This window comes from Oncorhynchus nerka, linkage group LG5, assembly GCF_034236695.1.
Source record: "Oncorhynchus nerka isolate Pitt River linkage group LG5, Oner_Uvic_2.0, whole genome shotgun sequence".
Taxonomy (NCBI): Eukaryota; Metazoa; Chordata; class Actinopteri; order Salmoniformes; family Salmonidae; genus Oncorhynchus; species Oncorhynchus nerka.
Window position 1 is genome coordinate 33,536,368 of NC_088400.1, and position 18,305 is coordinate 33,554,672.

At 42.7% G+C, this 18,305-nt stretch overlaps 3 protein-coding genes and 1 pseudogene across 5 annotated transcripts in view; all 4 read right to left on the bottom strand.

Moving 5' to 3' along the window:
- The window catches only part of LOC115130152 (protocadherin alpha-C2-like), a 100,745-nt gene that overhangs the window by 72,111 nt on the left and 10,329 nt on the right, over positions 1-18,305 (bottom strand). The window contains exon 1 of one of the 3 annotated variants that reach the window (XM_065018549.1): positions 7,765-10,242. The exons of 1 other annotated variant lie outside the window; for it this stretch is intronic. In XM_065018549.1, the coding sequence (XP_064874621.1) occupies positions 7,765-10,134 (2,370 nt within the window). In that variant the 5' untranslated portion in view covers positions 10,135-10,242. Of the gene's footprint in view, positions 1-947; positions 3,429-7,764; positions 10,243-18,305 lie in introns of those variants that run through there. One more of the 3 variants, XM_065018548.1, reaches the window with a different exon arrangement.
- On the bottom strand, positions 3,925-6,418 carry LOC135571784 (protocadherin alpha-2-like). Its single transcript, XM_065018575.1, has one exon. The coding sequence runs from the start codon at positions 6,358-6,360 to the stop codon at positions 3,925-3,927; it is 2,436 nt and encodes an 811-aa protein (XP_064874647.1). The 5' UTR covers positions 6,361-6,418.
- LOC135571782 (protocadherin alpha-2-like) lies at positions 11,505-14,014 on the bottom strand (annotated as a pseudogene).
- Positions 15,738-18,213, bottom strand: LOC135571725 (protocadherin alpha-8-like). Its single transcript, XM_065018221.1, has one exon. The coding sequence runs from the start codon at positions 18,192-18,194 to the stop codon at positions 15,738-15,740; it is 2,457 nt and encodes an 818-aa protein (XP_064874293.1). The 5' UTR covers positions 18,195-18,213.

Genomic DNA, 18,305 nt, shown 5'->3' on the forward strand with positions numbered 1-18,305 from the left:
ATCCACATACCTCCTGGGGACTCAGAGAGATAGACAGACCCCTGACTGTGCCAGGCCAGCTCACTCGCACACAGAAACACATACTCCACCATAAAAATGATGGTCTGTTTGTTTCAATTGCGATATCAGTTAACCTGGGTGGTGTTTGTGAAAGATTCAACAACATGCAATCATGATCTATCAATCGACCTTGTGAATGCAAGGGATTGCCTTACTGACTGACAGAGGAGCATATTTTCAATGTTCAGAGAGGGAGTGATGGACTCAGAAGAAGGTACTGAGTAGTAGCATTCCGAACATGGGGATAGGCATTGACATGATATAATTACAAAAAAACAACAAACCGACATCCTGTGAAAGTATTGGTTCCTTCACAATGATGACAACCAATAATCCATCAAAGAAAACAAACAGCTGACATTCTGATTCTGCTTTCATTACAAAGTTCACAATTTGCCCTTTCCAATCAGTCTACAACTCTAACTCTATCCATGGTAAAAAATAATAATATATATATTCATTGCAATAGAATCAATACAAAAGTAGCTTGCAACTAGCTTCCACTAGCGTCATGGAGAGCCATTCATACCTCACAGAGGAATAAACACTTAGCGCGAATATTTAGTTCTGAAAGGTCAGCGCGCCTTCAGCACCTTGGAGAGCAACACTGGATCTATTTACCTAGGAGGCCATACGGACAGTGCAAAACAAAGCCAATGTGACAACTCTCGAGGGGTGGGCTGATTTCCGGAAAAGAGGCATTTCTAAAACCATAATCTTGACTGCATCACGTTAAAATGAGCAATACAGTTTCAATTTAATAGAAAATAGGCCCGTTTATGTATATAGATCTTACCTTATCTTTATTAGGAAGCGTTTGTGTTCTGTTAAACGTGTCATTGCAATCATTACGGCACATATTTCGTTCACTGAACTGTACTTCTTACCTTCTCATTGTTGGGTAATGTCTGAATCATGTTAAACGTGTCATTTCCATTAATACTGATCAGTTCCGCATCTGCAGGTGGATACGGAGCGGGGAAAACCACTACGTCACTCTTCAGTGTGTCTGAGCTGAAACACACGTCATACTGCTGAGTAGATTTAGAGTAAGACCAGCTTCCGTCAGGGTGTGTGGTGATCATTGGGGCGCTGTACCTTCTGAAACTGTCCTCTGTCCTGTGGCATTTTACAGCTATTAAACTGATGAGGCTCAGTAAAAATATCACTGACACCGAGGCAATGGCGATCAACAAATACACGTTCAAATCAGAGAAGTTCTCCTCCTTTCTCGGCACATTTCTGAATTGAGTCTGGATTTCACCTGTACTTTCAATCACCACTACATCAATAGATACAGTCGCTGACAGTGAGGGTTCTCCGTTATCAGAAACCAAAACGACCAACGGGTGAGTTTTCAGGTCATTGTCACTCATTCTCCTCTTCGTCCTTAGTTCCCCGGTGCTGGTTCCGATTCGGAAGAGGTTGGTTCCCTTGGGCTCAGAGATGTGATAAGAAAGCAGCGCATTGTAGCCAGAGTCGGCGTCTACAGCCCTGATCTTGGCCACAAAGTAGCCCGCTTCAGCAGAATAGGGAACGTTCTCAGTATTAACGGAGCCGTGTTCAGAATAGGGCGCGAGAATCCCAGGACTGTTGTCATTCTCATCCAGGATAAAAACGTTCACAGTCACGTTGCTGCTGAGTGGAGGAACACCAGAGTCTGTGGCCTGAACTTTGACCTGGAAAGTTTTGATCTCCTCATAGTTAAAAGACTGCAGACTGATTATATCTCCAGTATCCGGGTTTATATTTACAGATGATGATATTGAAACACTTTTATCTAATAACGAATACGTCATCTTTGCATTTTCATCTGAATCTGGGTCAAAAGCAGACATCGTGTAAATGACGTCTCCTACCGGACTGTTCTCTTTCACATAAACATTCACCACGGGTTCTGAGAAGTGAGGAGCGTTGTCATTTACATCAGAAACGTGTACTGTAATAACGCTGGTGCTGGAGAGAGGCGGGGTCCCTTCATCCGTAGCTGTGATGGTGACATTATACTGAGAAGCGCTCTCTCTGTCAAGAGGTCCATCAACCACTAAGGAATAATGATTCTTGTATGAGTTGTTTATCGTGAATGGCACAGAGCCTAGTATTTTAACCTGTATAGCGCCATTTGTGCCTGCGTCATTGTCTTTCGCAGTTATCAGACCAACCGTTGTCCCTAATGACGCATCCTCTTTCACTACGTTAACTAAAGAAGTGATAAATATCTCTGGTGTATTGTCATTCACGTCAGTTATTTCAACCAGGACTTTACAGTGAGATGCTCTAGGATTCTGTCCCCTGTCTTGAGCTTGGACACGTATTTCAACAGCATTGTTTTTTTCGTGATCCAACTCGCTTTTAACCGTTATTTCACCGGTAGCTGCATTAATGGCAAATGCGGCAATGTTATTGTCACTGTTTTGGTTAATGAAAATATAAACAATTTCCCCATTCAGATCTTCATCTGCGTCACTCGCTTGAACCGTGATGACGGATGCACCAATAGGCGTATTCTCAGGAATACGAGCTTTATAAAGTGGCTTTTTAAAAACGGGCATATTATCGTTAACGTCTTTCACATTTACAATGATAAGCGATGTCCCTGATCTAGGGGGTTTTCCTCCATCTACAGCGGTCAGTGTGAGCTGGATAACGGGCTGTTTCTCTCGGTCTAAGGCTTTCTGCAGCACTAACTCAGCAGACACACTCTGCTCTCCACCGCTCTGTACATCCAGGGAGAAGTGTTCATTCGGGCTCAGCTTGTAGTATTTTACTGAGTTAGCCCCTACATCCGTGTCGTAGGCGCTTTCCAAAGGAAATCTCTCCCCTGGAAATGCAGATTCAGATACATTCAAATATGTTTTAGAGGACCTAAACGAGGGTGAGTTGTCATTTATATCCAAAACATTCACTTCAAATCTGTATAGATTCAATGGCAAATTCACAATGGCTTCCAGTTCTAACGAACACTTCGTGCTCCGAGCACAGAGGTCGTCTCTGTCTATTCTCTCTCTCACCGACAGAATTACAGTTTTTTTATTTACATCAAAATACCTCTGATTGGGTCCGGATATCTTAAACCCACGATATTCAAGTTGCTGCACGTCTAGATGCAAATCCTTCGCCAAATGTCCAACAACAGTGCCCTGGTTAGATTCCTCCGACATGGAATAGACGATCTGTGCTGAAGCGATACTCCAAAGATGACATAACGGGAGGAGATAGTACATCCGCGAAGGAAACATAACCCGTCTGTGAGTCATTGTGTCGGTTTTCCGTTAACGAAACATTATGTGAAGAACAGAGGCTATCACCCGCATAGATGCATAAACCAAAACAGAACCAGACGAGAGCCACGATGTTCTGCTGCTCACCCGAACAAAGCCTTTTTTCCCCAACAACGACCAATGCTCCTGTGTGGGGCGGAGCCTCGCACGGCGAGCGAGGATTTACACTGCGTGAGAGGATAGCGATACCGTGTGGATATAGAAAACAATCAAACATTTCTGTGGAAGTGGAGACCAAACACAGTAAACTCCCCCCAAAATGTTAGTGACCACAAGATGACCAAATTATGACCTTGGTGAGTTCTGACCAACATGATTAGGGTCTGTACTAAACATACACCAACACTTTACAATGTTCATAGGCCTACAATTTAAAGTACACGGTGCATTTCAAAACCATGAACAGCAAGGCCTGCATCTTCTTCACCGCACGCAAATAGTCCGCCGAGTTTACAACAGGTGAAAACTTTGAAATGTACAGTATTTCAATGATCATTTAAATGAGTGAAAAAAGAAAGAAAATAACAATGTCATGAGGACCTATAGAAGACATATAATGCAATCATTACGGGACACATTTCGTTCACTGAACTGTACTTCTTACCTTCTCATCGTTGGGTAATGTCTGAGTCCTGTTAAACGTGTCATTTCCATTAATACTGATCAGTTCTGTATCTGCAGGTGGATACGGAGCGGGGAAAACCACTACGTCACTCTTCAGTGTGTCTGAGCTGAAACACACGTCATACTGCTGAGTAGATTTAGAGTAAGACCAGCTTCCGTCAGGGTGTGTGGTGATCACTGGGGCGCTGTACTTTCTAAAACTGTCGTCTGTCCTGTGGCATTTTACAGCTATTAAACTGATGAGGCTCAGTAAAAATATCACTGACACCGAGGCAATGGCGATCAACAAATACAGGTTCAAATCAGAGAAGTTCTCCTCCTTTCTCGGCACATTTCTGAATTGAGTCTGGATTTCACCTGTACTTTCAACCACCACTACATCAATAGACACAGTCGCTGACAGTGAGGGTTCTCCGTTATCAGAAACCAACACGACCAACGGGTGAGTTTTCAGGTCATTGTCACTCATTCTCCTCTTAGTCCTTAGTTCCCCGGTGCTGGTTCCGATTCGGAAGAGGTTGGTTCCCTTGGGCTCAGAGATGTGATAAGAAAGCAGCGCATTGTAGCCAGAGTCGGCGTCTACAGCCCTGATCTTGGCCACAAAGTAGCCCGCTTCAGCAGAATAGGGAACGTTCTCAGTGTTAACGGAGCCGTGCTCAGAATAGGGCGCGAGAATCCCAGGACTGTTGTCATTCTCATCCAGGATAAAAACGTTCACAGTCACCTTGCTGCTGAGTGGAGGAACACCAGAGTCTGTGGCCTGAACTTTGAACTGGAAAGTTTTGATCTCCTCATAGTTAAAAGACTGCAGACTGATTATATCTCCAGTATCAGAGTTTATATTTACAGATGATATTGGAACCCTTCTATCTAATAATGTATATGTAATCTTTGAGTTTTTTTTGGAATCTCGATCAATAGCAGACATCGTATAAATGGCGTCTCCTACCGGACTGTTCTCTTTCACATAAACATTAATCACAGGTTCTGAGAAGAGAGGCGCGTTGTCATTTACATCAGAAACGTGTACTGTAATAACGCTGGTGCTGGAGAGGGGCGGGGTCCCTTCATCCGTAGCTGTGATAGTGACATTATACTGAGAAGCGCTCTCTCTGTCCAGAGGCCCATCAACCACTAATGTATAATAGTTTTTATAGTTTGACTTTAGTTTAAAGGGGACAGACCCCACAACTTTAAAATGTGTAAGTCCGTTATGACCTCCGTCTTTATCAGTTACTGTTACCAAGGCGACCACGGTCCCTATCTCAGCATCCTCTTTTACTGGGCTCATAAGTGATGTTACTGCGATTTCAGGAGCATTGTCATTGATATCAATAACTTCTACTAACACTTTAGAATAACCACTGCGAGGCGAGGAGCCTTGGTCCGTCGCCTGAACTCGAATTTCATATGCAGCATTTTCTTCATGATCCAATTTCCTTTTAACAGTAATTTCACCACTTTGCGAATCTATTGAAAAATCATCTGCAGAATTCACGTTTCCACGTTTCATGAAGCTATATGCAATGTCAGCATGTGTACCATCATCTAAATCCGTAGCCTCTAGCTTCAATATTGTTGTCCCCAAAGATACATTTTCATTAACACGGACCTTGTAAAGTGGTTTAGCAAATGTTGGCGAGTTATCATTGACATCAATTAAGTTAACAATGATCTGTGAAGTCCCGGATCTGGGAGGTTTTCCTCCATCTACAGCGGTCAGTGTGAGCTGGATAACGGGCTGTTTCTCTCGGTCTAAAGCTTTCTGCAGCACTAACTCAGCAGACACACTCTGCTCTCCACCGCTCTGTACATCCAGGGAGAAGTGTTCATTCGGGCTCAGCTTGTAGCTGTTTACTGAGTTGCTGCCCGTATCTGCGTCATTCGCAATCGGTAAAGGATATCTCTCTCCAGAGGAGGAAGACTCTGATATGTTAAATATATGAAAGCTTTCTAGAAATGTAGGTGCATTATCATTGATGTCTAATATGTGTATTTCAATACGGTGAATAAGCATAGGATGGCTCAATATGGCTTCTATATTTAAGGAGCACTTTGCCGTATTCGGACAAAGCTCCTCTCTGTCTATCCTCTCGTTAACGTACAGAATTCCTGTTTTCAAATTAGCCTCTACAAATCTCTTACTCTGACCGAATGCAATCCTTAGACCCCTCGACTCCAGTTCCTGAACATTAAGGTTTAAATCCTTAGCGAGATTCCCCACAAACGTGCCTTTGTCCACCTCCTCTGAAACGGAGTAAGAGATCTGCGCTGCAGACCAGTCAAATAAACAAAGCAACGCGACGCACTGAATCCAAACGCGTTCTCTTTGTCTTCGAAAACCCATCGCTGCTTGCGCAAAACAACTGAATCCAAGTAATGGCCAAGTACCCATTACAACTCTCGAATATTCCGTTATATGTCAGAGATCCTGTACCTCTCCGTCACCACCATTCGAGTTCATCGCTTCACAATTCGCTCGAGACTGGTGGCGCTCGACTCTTTTTCATTCAGGGAGGAGGAGTTACAGTATCTCGATAACATCTCTCCCATTTGTGGTCCATAGTGACACCGTGTGTTACTTTTATACATATTTTATTCTTTATATTACAATGTATATTTTTACAGGTTTTTTTTGTTTTTACAATACTGAGATAACCTGAAGTAGACAACCTCGTGTTGATCATTCACTCACTCTGTTAAATGGAGAAAAAAATGGAAAACATAAGAAAAGTAAATCAACCTCATGTAATGAAAAACGTGTCATCTAGTGTCATCTTCGGATAACAATAGCAGAATCTATAAGAATCAATGAATAAAACAAGCACGAGACATTGATCACGCACAGCAACGTGCTGGCCTATCAATCTAAAATGAACGTTCATCAGCAGAGAGCGAGAACGGTTTCAGCAACATAGACAGCACTTGATAAGCGTTCACGCATGCTGAACAAACCTTTTGACGGAGTTGAAATGGATAAAGTTACAGAATGCATCTATAGGCGCTTATAATGTCAATGGCAATTGTGCAGTCTATCATCAATCTGAAACATGACGTATATGTATATTTCCCATGCGTTGCAACCTTTCGTGCCTATTTACTCACAATACCTAATATATGTACAACTTTGTTGGGATTTGACACATCAACACATTCGTGAAGCGCAACACTATTGTACAGTGTAACCGGAAGTAATGTACACCTTGAACGCTTGGCGCGAAGATTAAGCACTGAAGTGTAGAGCCTTTTCAGAACAATGGACAGCAAAACTAGTTCAATCAAGCCAGGAGGCCAAACGCACTGGTCAAAACAAATCCAATGTAACAACTCTCGAGTGGGGGACTGTTTTCAAGGAAAGAGTAAATTATAAAATAATATGATTTTACTGCTAGGAGTTCAAAGGAGAAATACAGATATAATTCAATAGAAAAATAGTCAATAGAAGCATGACGACCATTCACTTCTGAGCAGCATGTATGTGATGTTTCATATGAAATGCTACAAAACATCGTCAGGAGAAAAAAGCGTATCCAGTGCATTACGTGAAACAACAGGCAAAAGCAGGTAGCTAAGACGGTGACAGATTTCAGAACCATGGGCAGCGCCTATATGTTTATCTTGACAGCGAGCAAAAGAGTACGGCATTTTATCAACTTGAACCAGCTATTATTTAATTGAACATGCAAATGAGAAAGAGAAGAAAAGTTCAACTTCATCCAAAGACATTGAGAAAAACAAAGCAACAAAAAAGGCTAATTAAAGGATGGATTTCTGGGTTAAGTGAAACTATAGATCTTACCTCCTCTTTGTTGGGTAATGTCTGAGTCCTGTTAAACGTCTCATTTCCGTTAATACTGATCAGTTCTGCATCTGCAGGTGGATACGGAGCGGGGAAAACCACTACGTCACTCTTCAGTGTGTCTGAGCTGTAACACACGTCATACTGCTGAGTAGATTTAGAGTAAGACCAGCTTCCGTCAGGGTGTGTAGTGATCATTGGGGCGCTGTACCTTCTGAAACTGTCCTCTGTCCTGTGGCATTTTACAGCTATTAAACTGATGAGGCTCAGTAAAAATATCACTGACACCGAGGCAATGGCGATCAACAAATACAGGTTTAAATCAGAGAAGTTCTCCTCCTTTCTCGGCACATTTCTGAATTGAGTCTGGATTTCACCTGTACTTTCAACCACCACTACATCAATAGACACAGTCGCTGACAGTGAGGGTTCTCCGTTATCAGAAACCAACACGACCAACGGGTGAGTTTTCAGGTCATTGTCACTCATTCTCCTCTTAGTCCTTAGTTCCCCGGTGCTGGTTCCGATTCGGAAGAGGTTGGTTCCCTTGGGCTCAGAGATGTGATAAGAAAGCAGCGCATTGTAGCCAGAGTCGGCGTCTACAGCCCTGATCTTGGCCACAAAGTAGCCCGCTTCAGCAGAATAGGGAACGTTCTCCGTGTTAACGGAGCCGTGTTCAGAATAGGGCGCGAGAATCCCAGGACTGTTGTCATTCTCATCCAGGATAAAAACGTTCACAGTCACGTTGCTGCTGAGTGGAGGAACACCAGAGTCTGTGGCCTGAACTTTGACCTGGAAAGTTTTGATCTCCTCATAGTTAAAAGACTGCAGACTCACTATATCTCCAGTATCAGAGTTTATATTTACAGATGATGATATTGGAACGCGTGTTTCTAATAATGAATACGTCATCTTTGCATTTTGATCTGAATCTGGGTCAAAAGCAGACATCGTGTAAATGACGTCTCCTACCGGACTGTTCTCTTTCACATGAACATTAATCACTGGTTCTGAGAAGTGAGGAGCGTTGTCATTTACATCAGAAACGTGGACAGTTATAACGCTGGTGCTGGAGAGAGGCGGGGTCCCTTCATCCGTAGCTGTGATGGTGACATTATACTGAGAAGCGCTCTCTCTGTCAAGAGGCCCGTCGACCACTAACGAATAATCGTTTTTGTAGTTTGACTTTAGTTTAAAAGGAACAGACCCAACAATCTTACAGTTTGTAAGTCCGTTTTTACCTCCGTCTATATCAGTTACTGTCACCAAGGCGACCACTGTCCCTATCTCAGCATCCTCCTTGATAGGGCTCATTAGTGACGTCACGGACACCACAGGAACATTATCATTGACATCAATAACTTCAACTAACACCTTAGAATAACCACTATGAGGTGAATGACCTTGGTCCGTAGCTTGCACACGTAGCTCATATGCTGCGTTTTGTTCATGATCCAATTTCGATTTTACAGTAATTTCGCCACTTTGTTGATCTATAGAAAACACATCGGCCGAGTAAACACTACCACGTTTGCTAAATGAATAAACAAGTTCACTATTCACACCCTGGTCTAAATCTGTAGCTTCCACATTTAATATTTTTGTCCCTAAAGATACGTTTTCATTAACACGGACCTTGTAAAGTGGTTTAGCAAATGTTGGCGTGTTATCATTGACATCTATTACGTTGACAATGATCTGTGAAGTCCCGGATCTAGGAGGTTTTCCTCCATCTAATGCGGTCAGTGTGAGCTGGATAACGGGCTGTTTCTCTCGATCTAAAGCTTTCTGCAGCACTAACTCAGCAGACACACTCTGCTCTCCACCGCTCTGTACTTCCAGGGAGAAGTGTTCATTCGGGCTCAGCTTGTAGCTGTTTACCGAGTTGCTTCCCGTATCTGCGTCGTTACCTATCGGTAAAGGATATCTATCTCCAGGTGAAGATGATTCCGAAATGTTAAACGTGTGATATTGTTCAAGGAAGATCGGTGAATTGTCATTTGTATCTAAAATATGCACCTGTATTCGGTGGAGCTGCATAGGATCTTTCAATATGGCCTGTATGTTTAAAGAGCACTTTACCGTAATCGGACAAAGCTCCTCTCGGTCTATCCTCTCGTTAACATACAGAATCCCCGTTTTCAAATTCGCCTCAAAATACCTCTTACTCTGTCCTGATACAATCCTTAAACCCCTCGACTCCAGTTCCTGAACATTAAGGTTCAAATCCTTAGCGAGATTCCCCACAAAAGTGCCTTTGTCCACCTCCTCTGAAACGGAGTAAGAGATCTGCGCTGCAGACCAGTCAAATAAACAAAGCAACGCGACGCACTGAATCCAAACGCGTTCTCTTTGTCTTCGACGAACCATCGCTGCTTGTATAAAGAAACGAATTATTCAAGTAGAATATATTAAAATATCCATCAAGCCTACAAAATCTGTAAGATAGACCCTGTACTAGCCTCCTGCCCAGCCCTCTCCGTCTCACCACTATTCGAGTGTTTCTCTTCACAAAGCGGTCTGGACTGGTGACACTCGTCTCTATCTCATTCAGAGAGGAGGAGTCATATAATATCGGCGACTACATTCATTTCTGTGGTCTATAGCGACACCATGTGCTAATGTTTTACATAGTCTCTAAGACTAACGTAAAATACGGGTGTATATTATCGATGTGTGTTTCTAGTAACCAGGCTGATTATTTGACTTGTTAGAATTTCTGAGAAACTGCAGGAGACCACATCGTGTTGGGGAATGCCTGTGCATTTGAAAGAACAACCACTCTATTCAATGCTAAACACAGGGAAAGTAGCTGAAGAGATGTCAACCTAACATAACTAAATAGATTTTCAGATAGTCATGTTTTGATAACAATGACAAAAGCCATAACAAAGACACAAACTGTTGTACAAAGCTCAAGGAGTTAACAGGGTGATACAATCAAGACGGCAAATACACAATTATCAAAAGGTAACGTCCACGTTGAATCTTTTTCATTACACCAGTGACAAGTATTACTCTAAAAAGAACACTGCCTGCCCACCCTTACCGCCAGCAGAGAGCAATAATGGGTTCAGCACCATGGACAGCACAAGGTAAGATTTCCCCACTTCCTCAACGTAGAACTTTGGAAACAAATATTTACTGTTGAAATGGATGAAGATAAAGTATGCACCTTTTAAACTGACAATGTTACGGGTAATTGAGTAGCCTATATTATTAATCTGTAACATGATGGATGTGTATTTCCTATACGTCGTAGAAGGTTCTGCCTATTTTTCTCACAGGACTATACTTACTACCATAACCTACCACAGCGTCAAAAAAAGCCATTCATATGTCATAGAGCAGGGGTATTCAACACTTACCCGGGGTCCGGAGCATGCTTGGTTTCTGTTCTACCTGATAATAAATTGCACACACCTGGTGAACCCAGGTCTAAATCAGTCCCTGGTTAGAGGGGAACAATGAAAAAATGCAGTGGAACATGCTTCGATTTTCAGAGTTGAGGTGTGAGGGTTAAAGAGCATTGAACGCTTGGCGCGAATCCTTCAGCTCTGAAGTTGAGCCCGCTTTTCGAACCATGGACAGCAACACTCGTTCAGTTAGACAAAGAGGCCATGCGCACAGTGCAAAACAAAGCCAACGTGACAACTCTCGAGTAGAGGGACGTTTTTAAAGTAAGATTAATTTAGAAAACAATATTATTTGACTGCAAGTTCAAATAAGTAATACATTGATCATTCAAAAGTAAAATTGGCCCAGTTACGTATAGATCTTACCTTCTCATTGTTGGGTAATGTTTGTGTTCTGTTAAACGTGTCATTTCCATTAATACTGATCAGTTCTGCATCTGCAGGTGGATACGGAGCAGGGAAAACCACTACGTCACTCTTCAGTGTGTCTGAGCTGAAACACACGTCATACTGCTGAGTAGATTTAGAGTAAGACCAGCTTCCGTCAGGGTGTGTGGTGATCATTGGGGCGCTGTACCTTCTGAAACTGTCCTCTTTCCTGTGGCATTTTACAGCTATTAAACTGATGAGGCTCAGTAAAAATATCACTGACACCGAGGCAATGGCGATCAACAAATACAGGTTTAGATCAGAGAAGTTCTCCTCCTTTCTCGGCACATTTCTGAATTGAGTCTGGATTTCACCTGCACTTTCAACCACCACTACATCAATAGACACAGTCGCTGACAGGGAGGGTTCTCCGTTATCAGAAACCAACACGACCAACGGGTGAGTTTTCAGGTCATTGTCACTCATTCTCCTCTTAGTCCTTAGTTCCCCGGTGCTGGTTCCGATTCGGAAGAGGTTGGTTCCCTTGGGCTCAGAGATGTGATAAGAAAGCAGCGCATTGTAGCCAGAGTCGGCGTCTACAGCCCTGATCTTGGCCACAAAGTAGCCCGCTTCAGCAGAATAGGGAACGTTCTCAGTGTTAACGGAGCCGTGGTCAGAATAGGGCGCGAGAATCCCAGGACTGTTGTCATTCTCATCCAGGATAAAAACGTTCACAGTCACGTTGCTGCTGAGTGGAGGAACACCAGAGTCTGTGGCCTGAACTTTGAACTGGAAAGTTTTGATCTCCTCATAGTTAAAAGACTGCAGACTGATTATATCTCCAGTATCCGAGTTTATATTTACGGAGGATGATATTGAATTACTTTTATCTAATAATGCATACCCAATCTTTGAATTTTCTTCTGAATCTGTATCAAATGCATAAATTGTATAAATTAAGTCGCCTACCGGACTGTTCTCTTTCACGTAAACATTAGCCACGGGTTCTGAGAAGTGAGGAGCGTTGTCATTGACATCAGAAACGTGTACAGTAATAACGCTGGTGCTGGAGAGAGGCGGGGTCCCTTCATCCGTAGCCGTGATGGTGACATTATACTGAGAAGCGCTTTCTCTGTCAAGAGGCCCGTCAACCACTAAAGAATAATCGTTTTTATAGTTCGACTTCAGTTTAAAAGGAACAGACCCAGTAAGTTTACAGTTGGTGATGCCATTTTTACTACTATCTTTATCTGTCACTGTCACTAAGGCGACCACTGTCCCTATCTCAGCATCCTCTTTCACTGGACTCATGAGTGACGTTACTGAGATTTCTGGAGAATTGTCATTGACATCAATAACCTCAACTAATACTTTACAGTGGGTGCTACGAGGCGGAGTGCCTTTGTCTTTAGCTTGAATACGAATCTCAAAGGCGGAGTTATTCTCGTAATCTATACTCCCCTTCACGGCAACTTCTCCAGTTTCAGAGTTAACAGTAAAAACATCGGGGAGGTTTAAACTCCCGCGACCAATAAGAGAATATTCTATTTGACTGTTAATTCCCTCATCTAAATCTGAGGCGTTGAGTGCTGCAATAATAGTACCAAATCGCACGTTCTCATTAACACGAAATTTGTATAGCTGTTTGTTAAAAACTGGAATATTATCGTTAACGTCTTGCACATTGATAATTATAAGTAACGTCCCTGATCTAGGGGGTTTTCCTCCATCTATAGCGGTCAGTGTGAGCTGGATAACGGGCTGTTTCTCTCGGTCTAAAGCTTTCTGCAGCACTAACTCAGCAGACACACTCTGCTCTCCACCGCTCTGTACATCCAGGGAGAAGTGTTCATTCGGGCTCAGCTTGTAGCTGTTTACTGAGTTACTGCCCGTATCTGCGTCATTCGCTATCGGTAGTGGATATCGCTCACCGGGAAAGGAAGACTCGGCTATGTTGAGTACATGCACTTTCTCGAGGAATGATGGTGCATTGTCATTGATGTCTAAAACAGTCACATCAATACGGTGGAGAAGCATAGGGTGGCTCAGTACGGCCTGTATGTTTAAAGAGCACTTCACCGTATTCGGACAAAGCTCCTCTCTGTCTATCCTCTCGTTTACATACAGAATCCCTGTTTTCAAATTTGCCTCAAAATACCTCTTACTATGTCCCGATACAATCCTTAGACCCCTCGGCTCCAGTTCCTGAACATTAAGGTTTAAATCTTTAGCGAGATTCCCCACAAAAGTGCCTTTGTCCACCTCCTCTGAAACGGAGTAAGAGATCTGCGCTGCAGACCAGTCAAATAAACAAAGCCACGCGACGCACTGAATCCAAACACCTTCTCTTTGTCTTCGACGACCCATCGCTGCTTGTACAAGATTAATAAATCCAATAGTAAATAGTCACATATCATTGAACCCTAAAAAAAATCCTTTATAGAGACCGTGAACAGCCCAGCCATTTCCGTCTCACCACCAATCGAGTGTTTTTTGACAAAGATCTCGGGACTGATGACGCTAGTCTTTTTCTCATTCAGAGAGGAGGAGTCACAGAATATAAGCGGCTGCATTAATTTCTGTGGTCTACAGCGACACCATGTGTCATGTTGTACTTAGTCTATCATACTCATGTAAAATAAGAATGTATCCTATTTCACTTGTTAGGATACTGAGACAAACTCCAGTAGACCACATCGTGTTGGATATTCACTACCCAAAATGCCTGTGTGTTAAACGGGAAAACGTTCTATTCAATGCGAAACACAGGGAAAGTAGGTGAAGAAATGTCAACCTAATCTAATGAAATAAATATTCAGATGGTCATGTTCTGATAACAATGACAGAAGAAGCCCTTACAATCTAGGTCGAGTGAAGACGCAAAATGGACATTGACATGCAAAGCTCAAAGGGTTAATAGTGTGATACTGTCAAGATTGCTGAAACACTTTTCTCTAACGTAAATTCCAGTTTGCATCTATTGCATTACACCAGTGACAGGTATTCATCTATAAAGAACAATGCCTCTCATCAGCAATGAGCAAGAACAGTTGCAGCACCATGGACAGCACTAAGTAAGATTACAGCTTTGGAAACAAGTAGACACGGTTGAAATGGATAAATATACAGCACAGACCTTTAAGCTTACAATGTCAATGGCAATTGTTTAGCCTATCAGATCAAGCTACAACATGATGCAACTGTATATTTATCCATTCGTTGTAAACCTTCCTGGCTATTTTCTCAAAATAGTCTACATACAACTTTTCTGGGTTGTGACATATTAAAACATTCCTGAAGCACAACACTATTGTACAGCGTCATAGAAGTCCATTCGTGCGTTATAGCGCATTAAACACCAGGCGCCAATCTTCAGCTTTGAAGTTTAGCTCGTTTTCAGAACCATGGACAGCAACACTCGCTCTATCAAGCCAGTGGGCCAGGGTACCCCAACTGTTGGTTTTAGTTGTCCCCTCAAGTTTTCTGAGCTTTTCTTTTTTCTTCACAATTTCATTGTTGGACACAAAAGACTAACGACAGGAAATGAGCTCCAAGTGATTTTAATTGAAGAAAGTATTCCCACACATAGAGAGACGTGACCGCATACAAATGTAAGCAAGGTTTGAAATTATTATGTTTTAGTCAAACATTATATCTGTTTGGGCTACTTGCAGTCAATATGCAATCTACAAATTATTTGCAATCATAAATGGCTGGTTCAAGCCCTGAATACTGATTGGCTGACGGCCGTGGTATATCAGTCTGTATACTACCACGGGTATGACAAAAATATATATTTTTTACTGCTCTAATTACATTGGTAACCAGTTTCTAAAAGCAATACGGCACCTTGGGGGGTTGTGGTACATGGCCAATATACCATGGCTAAGGGCTGTATCCGGGCACTTAGCGTTGGGTTTTGCATAAGAACTAACCTTAGCCTTGGTATATTGACCTACCACACCCCTCAGGCCTTATTGCTTCATTTAGAACCGGACCCAATCGTCCGATCAAGAAAGAAAATCATCCAGAGTCTGAATCTAGTTGATGATCCCTGCAGTAGGCGGAGATACAACACATCCAATGTGACTACCCTTCGGATGTCTGATTCCAAAGTAAGAGAAACTGAGCAATGCATATTATTTGAATGCAAGGCGTTCAATAGATGAATATAGATGATGTACAATTTTATAGAAAATAGGCCCGTTTAGGTGTAGACCTTACCTCCTCTTTGTTGGGTAATGTCTGAGTCTTGTTAAACGTGTCATTTCCGTTAATACTGATCAGTTCTGCATCTGCAGGTGGATACGGAGCGGGGAAAACCACCACGTCACTCTTCAGTGTGTCTGAGCTGAAACACACGTCATACTGCTGAGTAGATTTAGAGTAAGACCAGCTTCCGTCAGGGTGTGTGGTGATCATTGGGGCGCTGTACCTTCTGAAACTGTCCTCTGTCCTGTGGCATTTTACAGCTATTAAACTGATGAGGCTCAGTAAAAATATCACTGACACCGAGGCAATGGCGATCAACAAATACAGGTTTAAATCAGAGAAGTTCTCCTCCTTTCTCGGCACATTTCTGAATTGAGTCTGGATTTCACCTGTACTTTCAACCACCACTACATCAATAGACACAGTCGCTGACAGTGAGGGTTCTCCGTTATCAGAAACCAACACGACCAACGGGTGAGTTTTCAGGTCATTGTCACTCATTCTCCTCTTAGTCCTTAGTTCCCCGGTGCTGGTTCCGATTCGGAAGAGGTTGGTTCCCTTGGGCTCAGAGATGTGATAAGAAAGCAGCGCATTGTAGCCAGAGTCGGCGTCTACAGCCCTGATCTTGGCCACAAAGTAGCCCGTTTCAGCAGAATAGGGAACGTTCTCAGTGTTAACGGAGCCGTGTTCAGAATAGGGCGCGAGAATCCCAGGACTGTTGTCATTCTCATCCAGGATAAAAACGTTCACAGTCACGTTGCTGCTGAGTGGAGGAACACCAGAGTCTGTGGCCTGAACTTTGACCTGGAAAGTTTTGATCTCCTCATAGTTAAAAGACTGCAGACTGATTATATCTCCAGTATCCGGGTTTATATTTACAGATGATGATATTGAAACACTTTTATCTAATAACGAATACGTCATCTTTGTATTTTCATCTGAATCTGGGTCAAAAGCAGACATCGTATAAATGACGTCTCCTACCGGACTGTTCTCTTTCACATAAACATTAATCACGGGTTCTGAGAAGTGAGGAGCGTTGTCATTCACATCAGAAACGTGGACAGTTATAACGCTGGTGCTGGAGAGAGGCGGGGTCCCTTCATCTGTAGCTGTGATGGTGACATTATACTGAGAAGCGCTTTCTCTGTCAAGAGGCCCGTCGACCACTAACGAATAATAGTTTTTATAGTTGGACTTTAATTTAAAAGGAACAGACCCAATAATATTACAGTTAGTGAGGCCGTTCTTACCTCCGTCTTTATCAGTTACTGTTACCAAGGCGACCACGGTCCCTATCTCAGCATCCTCTTTTACTGGGCTCATAAGTGATGTTACTGCGATTTCAGGAGCATTGTCATTGACATCAATAACTTCTACTAACACTTTAGAATAACCACTGCGAGGCGAGGAGCCTTGGTCCGTCGCCTGAACTCTAATTTCATATGCAGCATTTTCTTCATGATCCAATTTCCCTTTTAGAGTAATTTCACCACTTTGTGCATCGATAGAAAACACATCGGCAGAGTTAACACTACCACGTTTGCTAAATGAGTAAACAAGTTCACCATTGAAACCCTCGTCTAAATCGGATGCATCCAACTTTAATATTTTTGTCCCAAGGGAAGCATTTTCATTAACACGGACCTTATATAGTTGTTTACCAAATGTTGGTGTGTTATCATTCACATCAATTAAGTTAACAATGATCTGTGAAGTCCCGGATCTGGGAGGTTTTCCTCCATCTACAGCGGTCAGTGTGAGCTGGATAGCGGGCTGTTTCTCTCGGTCTAAAGCTTTCTGCAGCACTAACTCAGCAGACACACTCTGCTCTCCACTGCTCTGTACATCCAGGGAGAAGTGTTCATTCGGGCTCAGCTTGTAGCTTTTTACCGAGTTACTGCCCGTATCTGCGTCATTGGCAATCGGTAAAGGATATCTATCTCCAGGTGATGAAGACTCGGAAATGTTAAATGTATGATATTGTTCGAGGAAAAATGGTGCATTGTCATTGATGTCTAAAATATTCACTTCAACGCGGTGGAGAAACATAGGATGGCTCAATATGGCCTCTACATTTAATGAGCATTTTACCATATTCGGACAAAGCTTCTCCCTGTCTATCCTCTCGTTAACGTACAGAATCCCCGTTTTCATATTTGCCTCGAAATATCTCTTATTATGTCCTGATACAATCCTTAGACCCCTCGACTCCAGTTCCTGAACATTAAGGTTTACATCCTTAGCGAGATTCCCCACAAACGTGCCTTTGTCCACCTCCTCTGAAACGGAGTAAGAGATCTGCGCTGCAGACCAGTCAAATAAACAAAGCCACGCGACGCACTGAATCCAAACACGTTCTCTTTGTCTTCGACGACCCATCGCTGCTTGTACAAGATTAATTAATCCAATAGAAAATAGTGACATATCCATGAAACCTGAAAAATCCGTCAGACAGATCCTGTACAGAGCCCAGCCCTCTCCGTCTCACCATCATTCGAGTGTATCTATCTCTTCACAAAGCTCTCGGAATGATGACGCTGT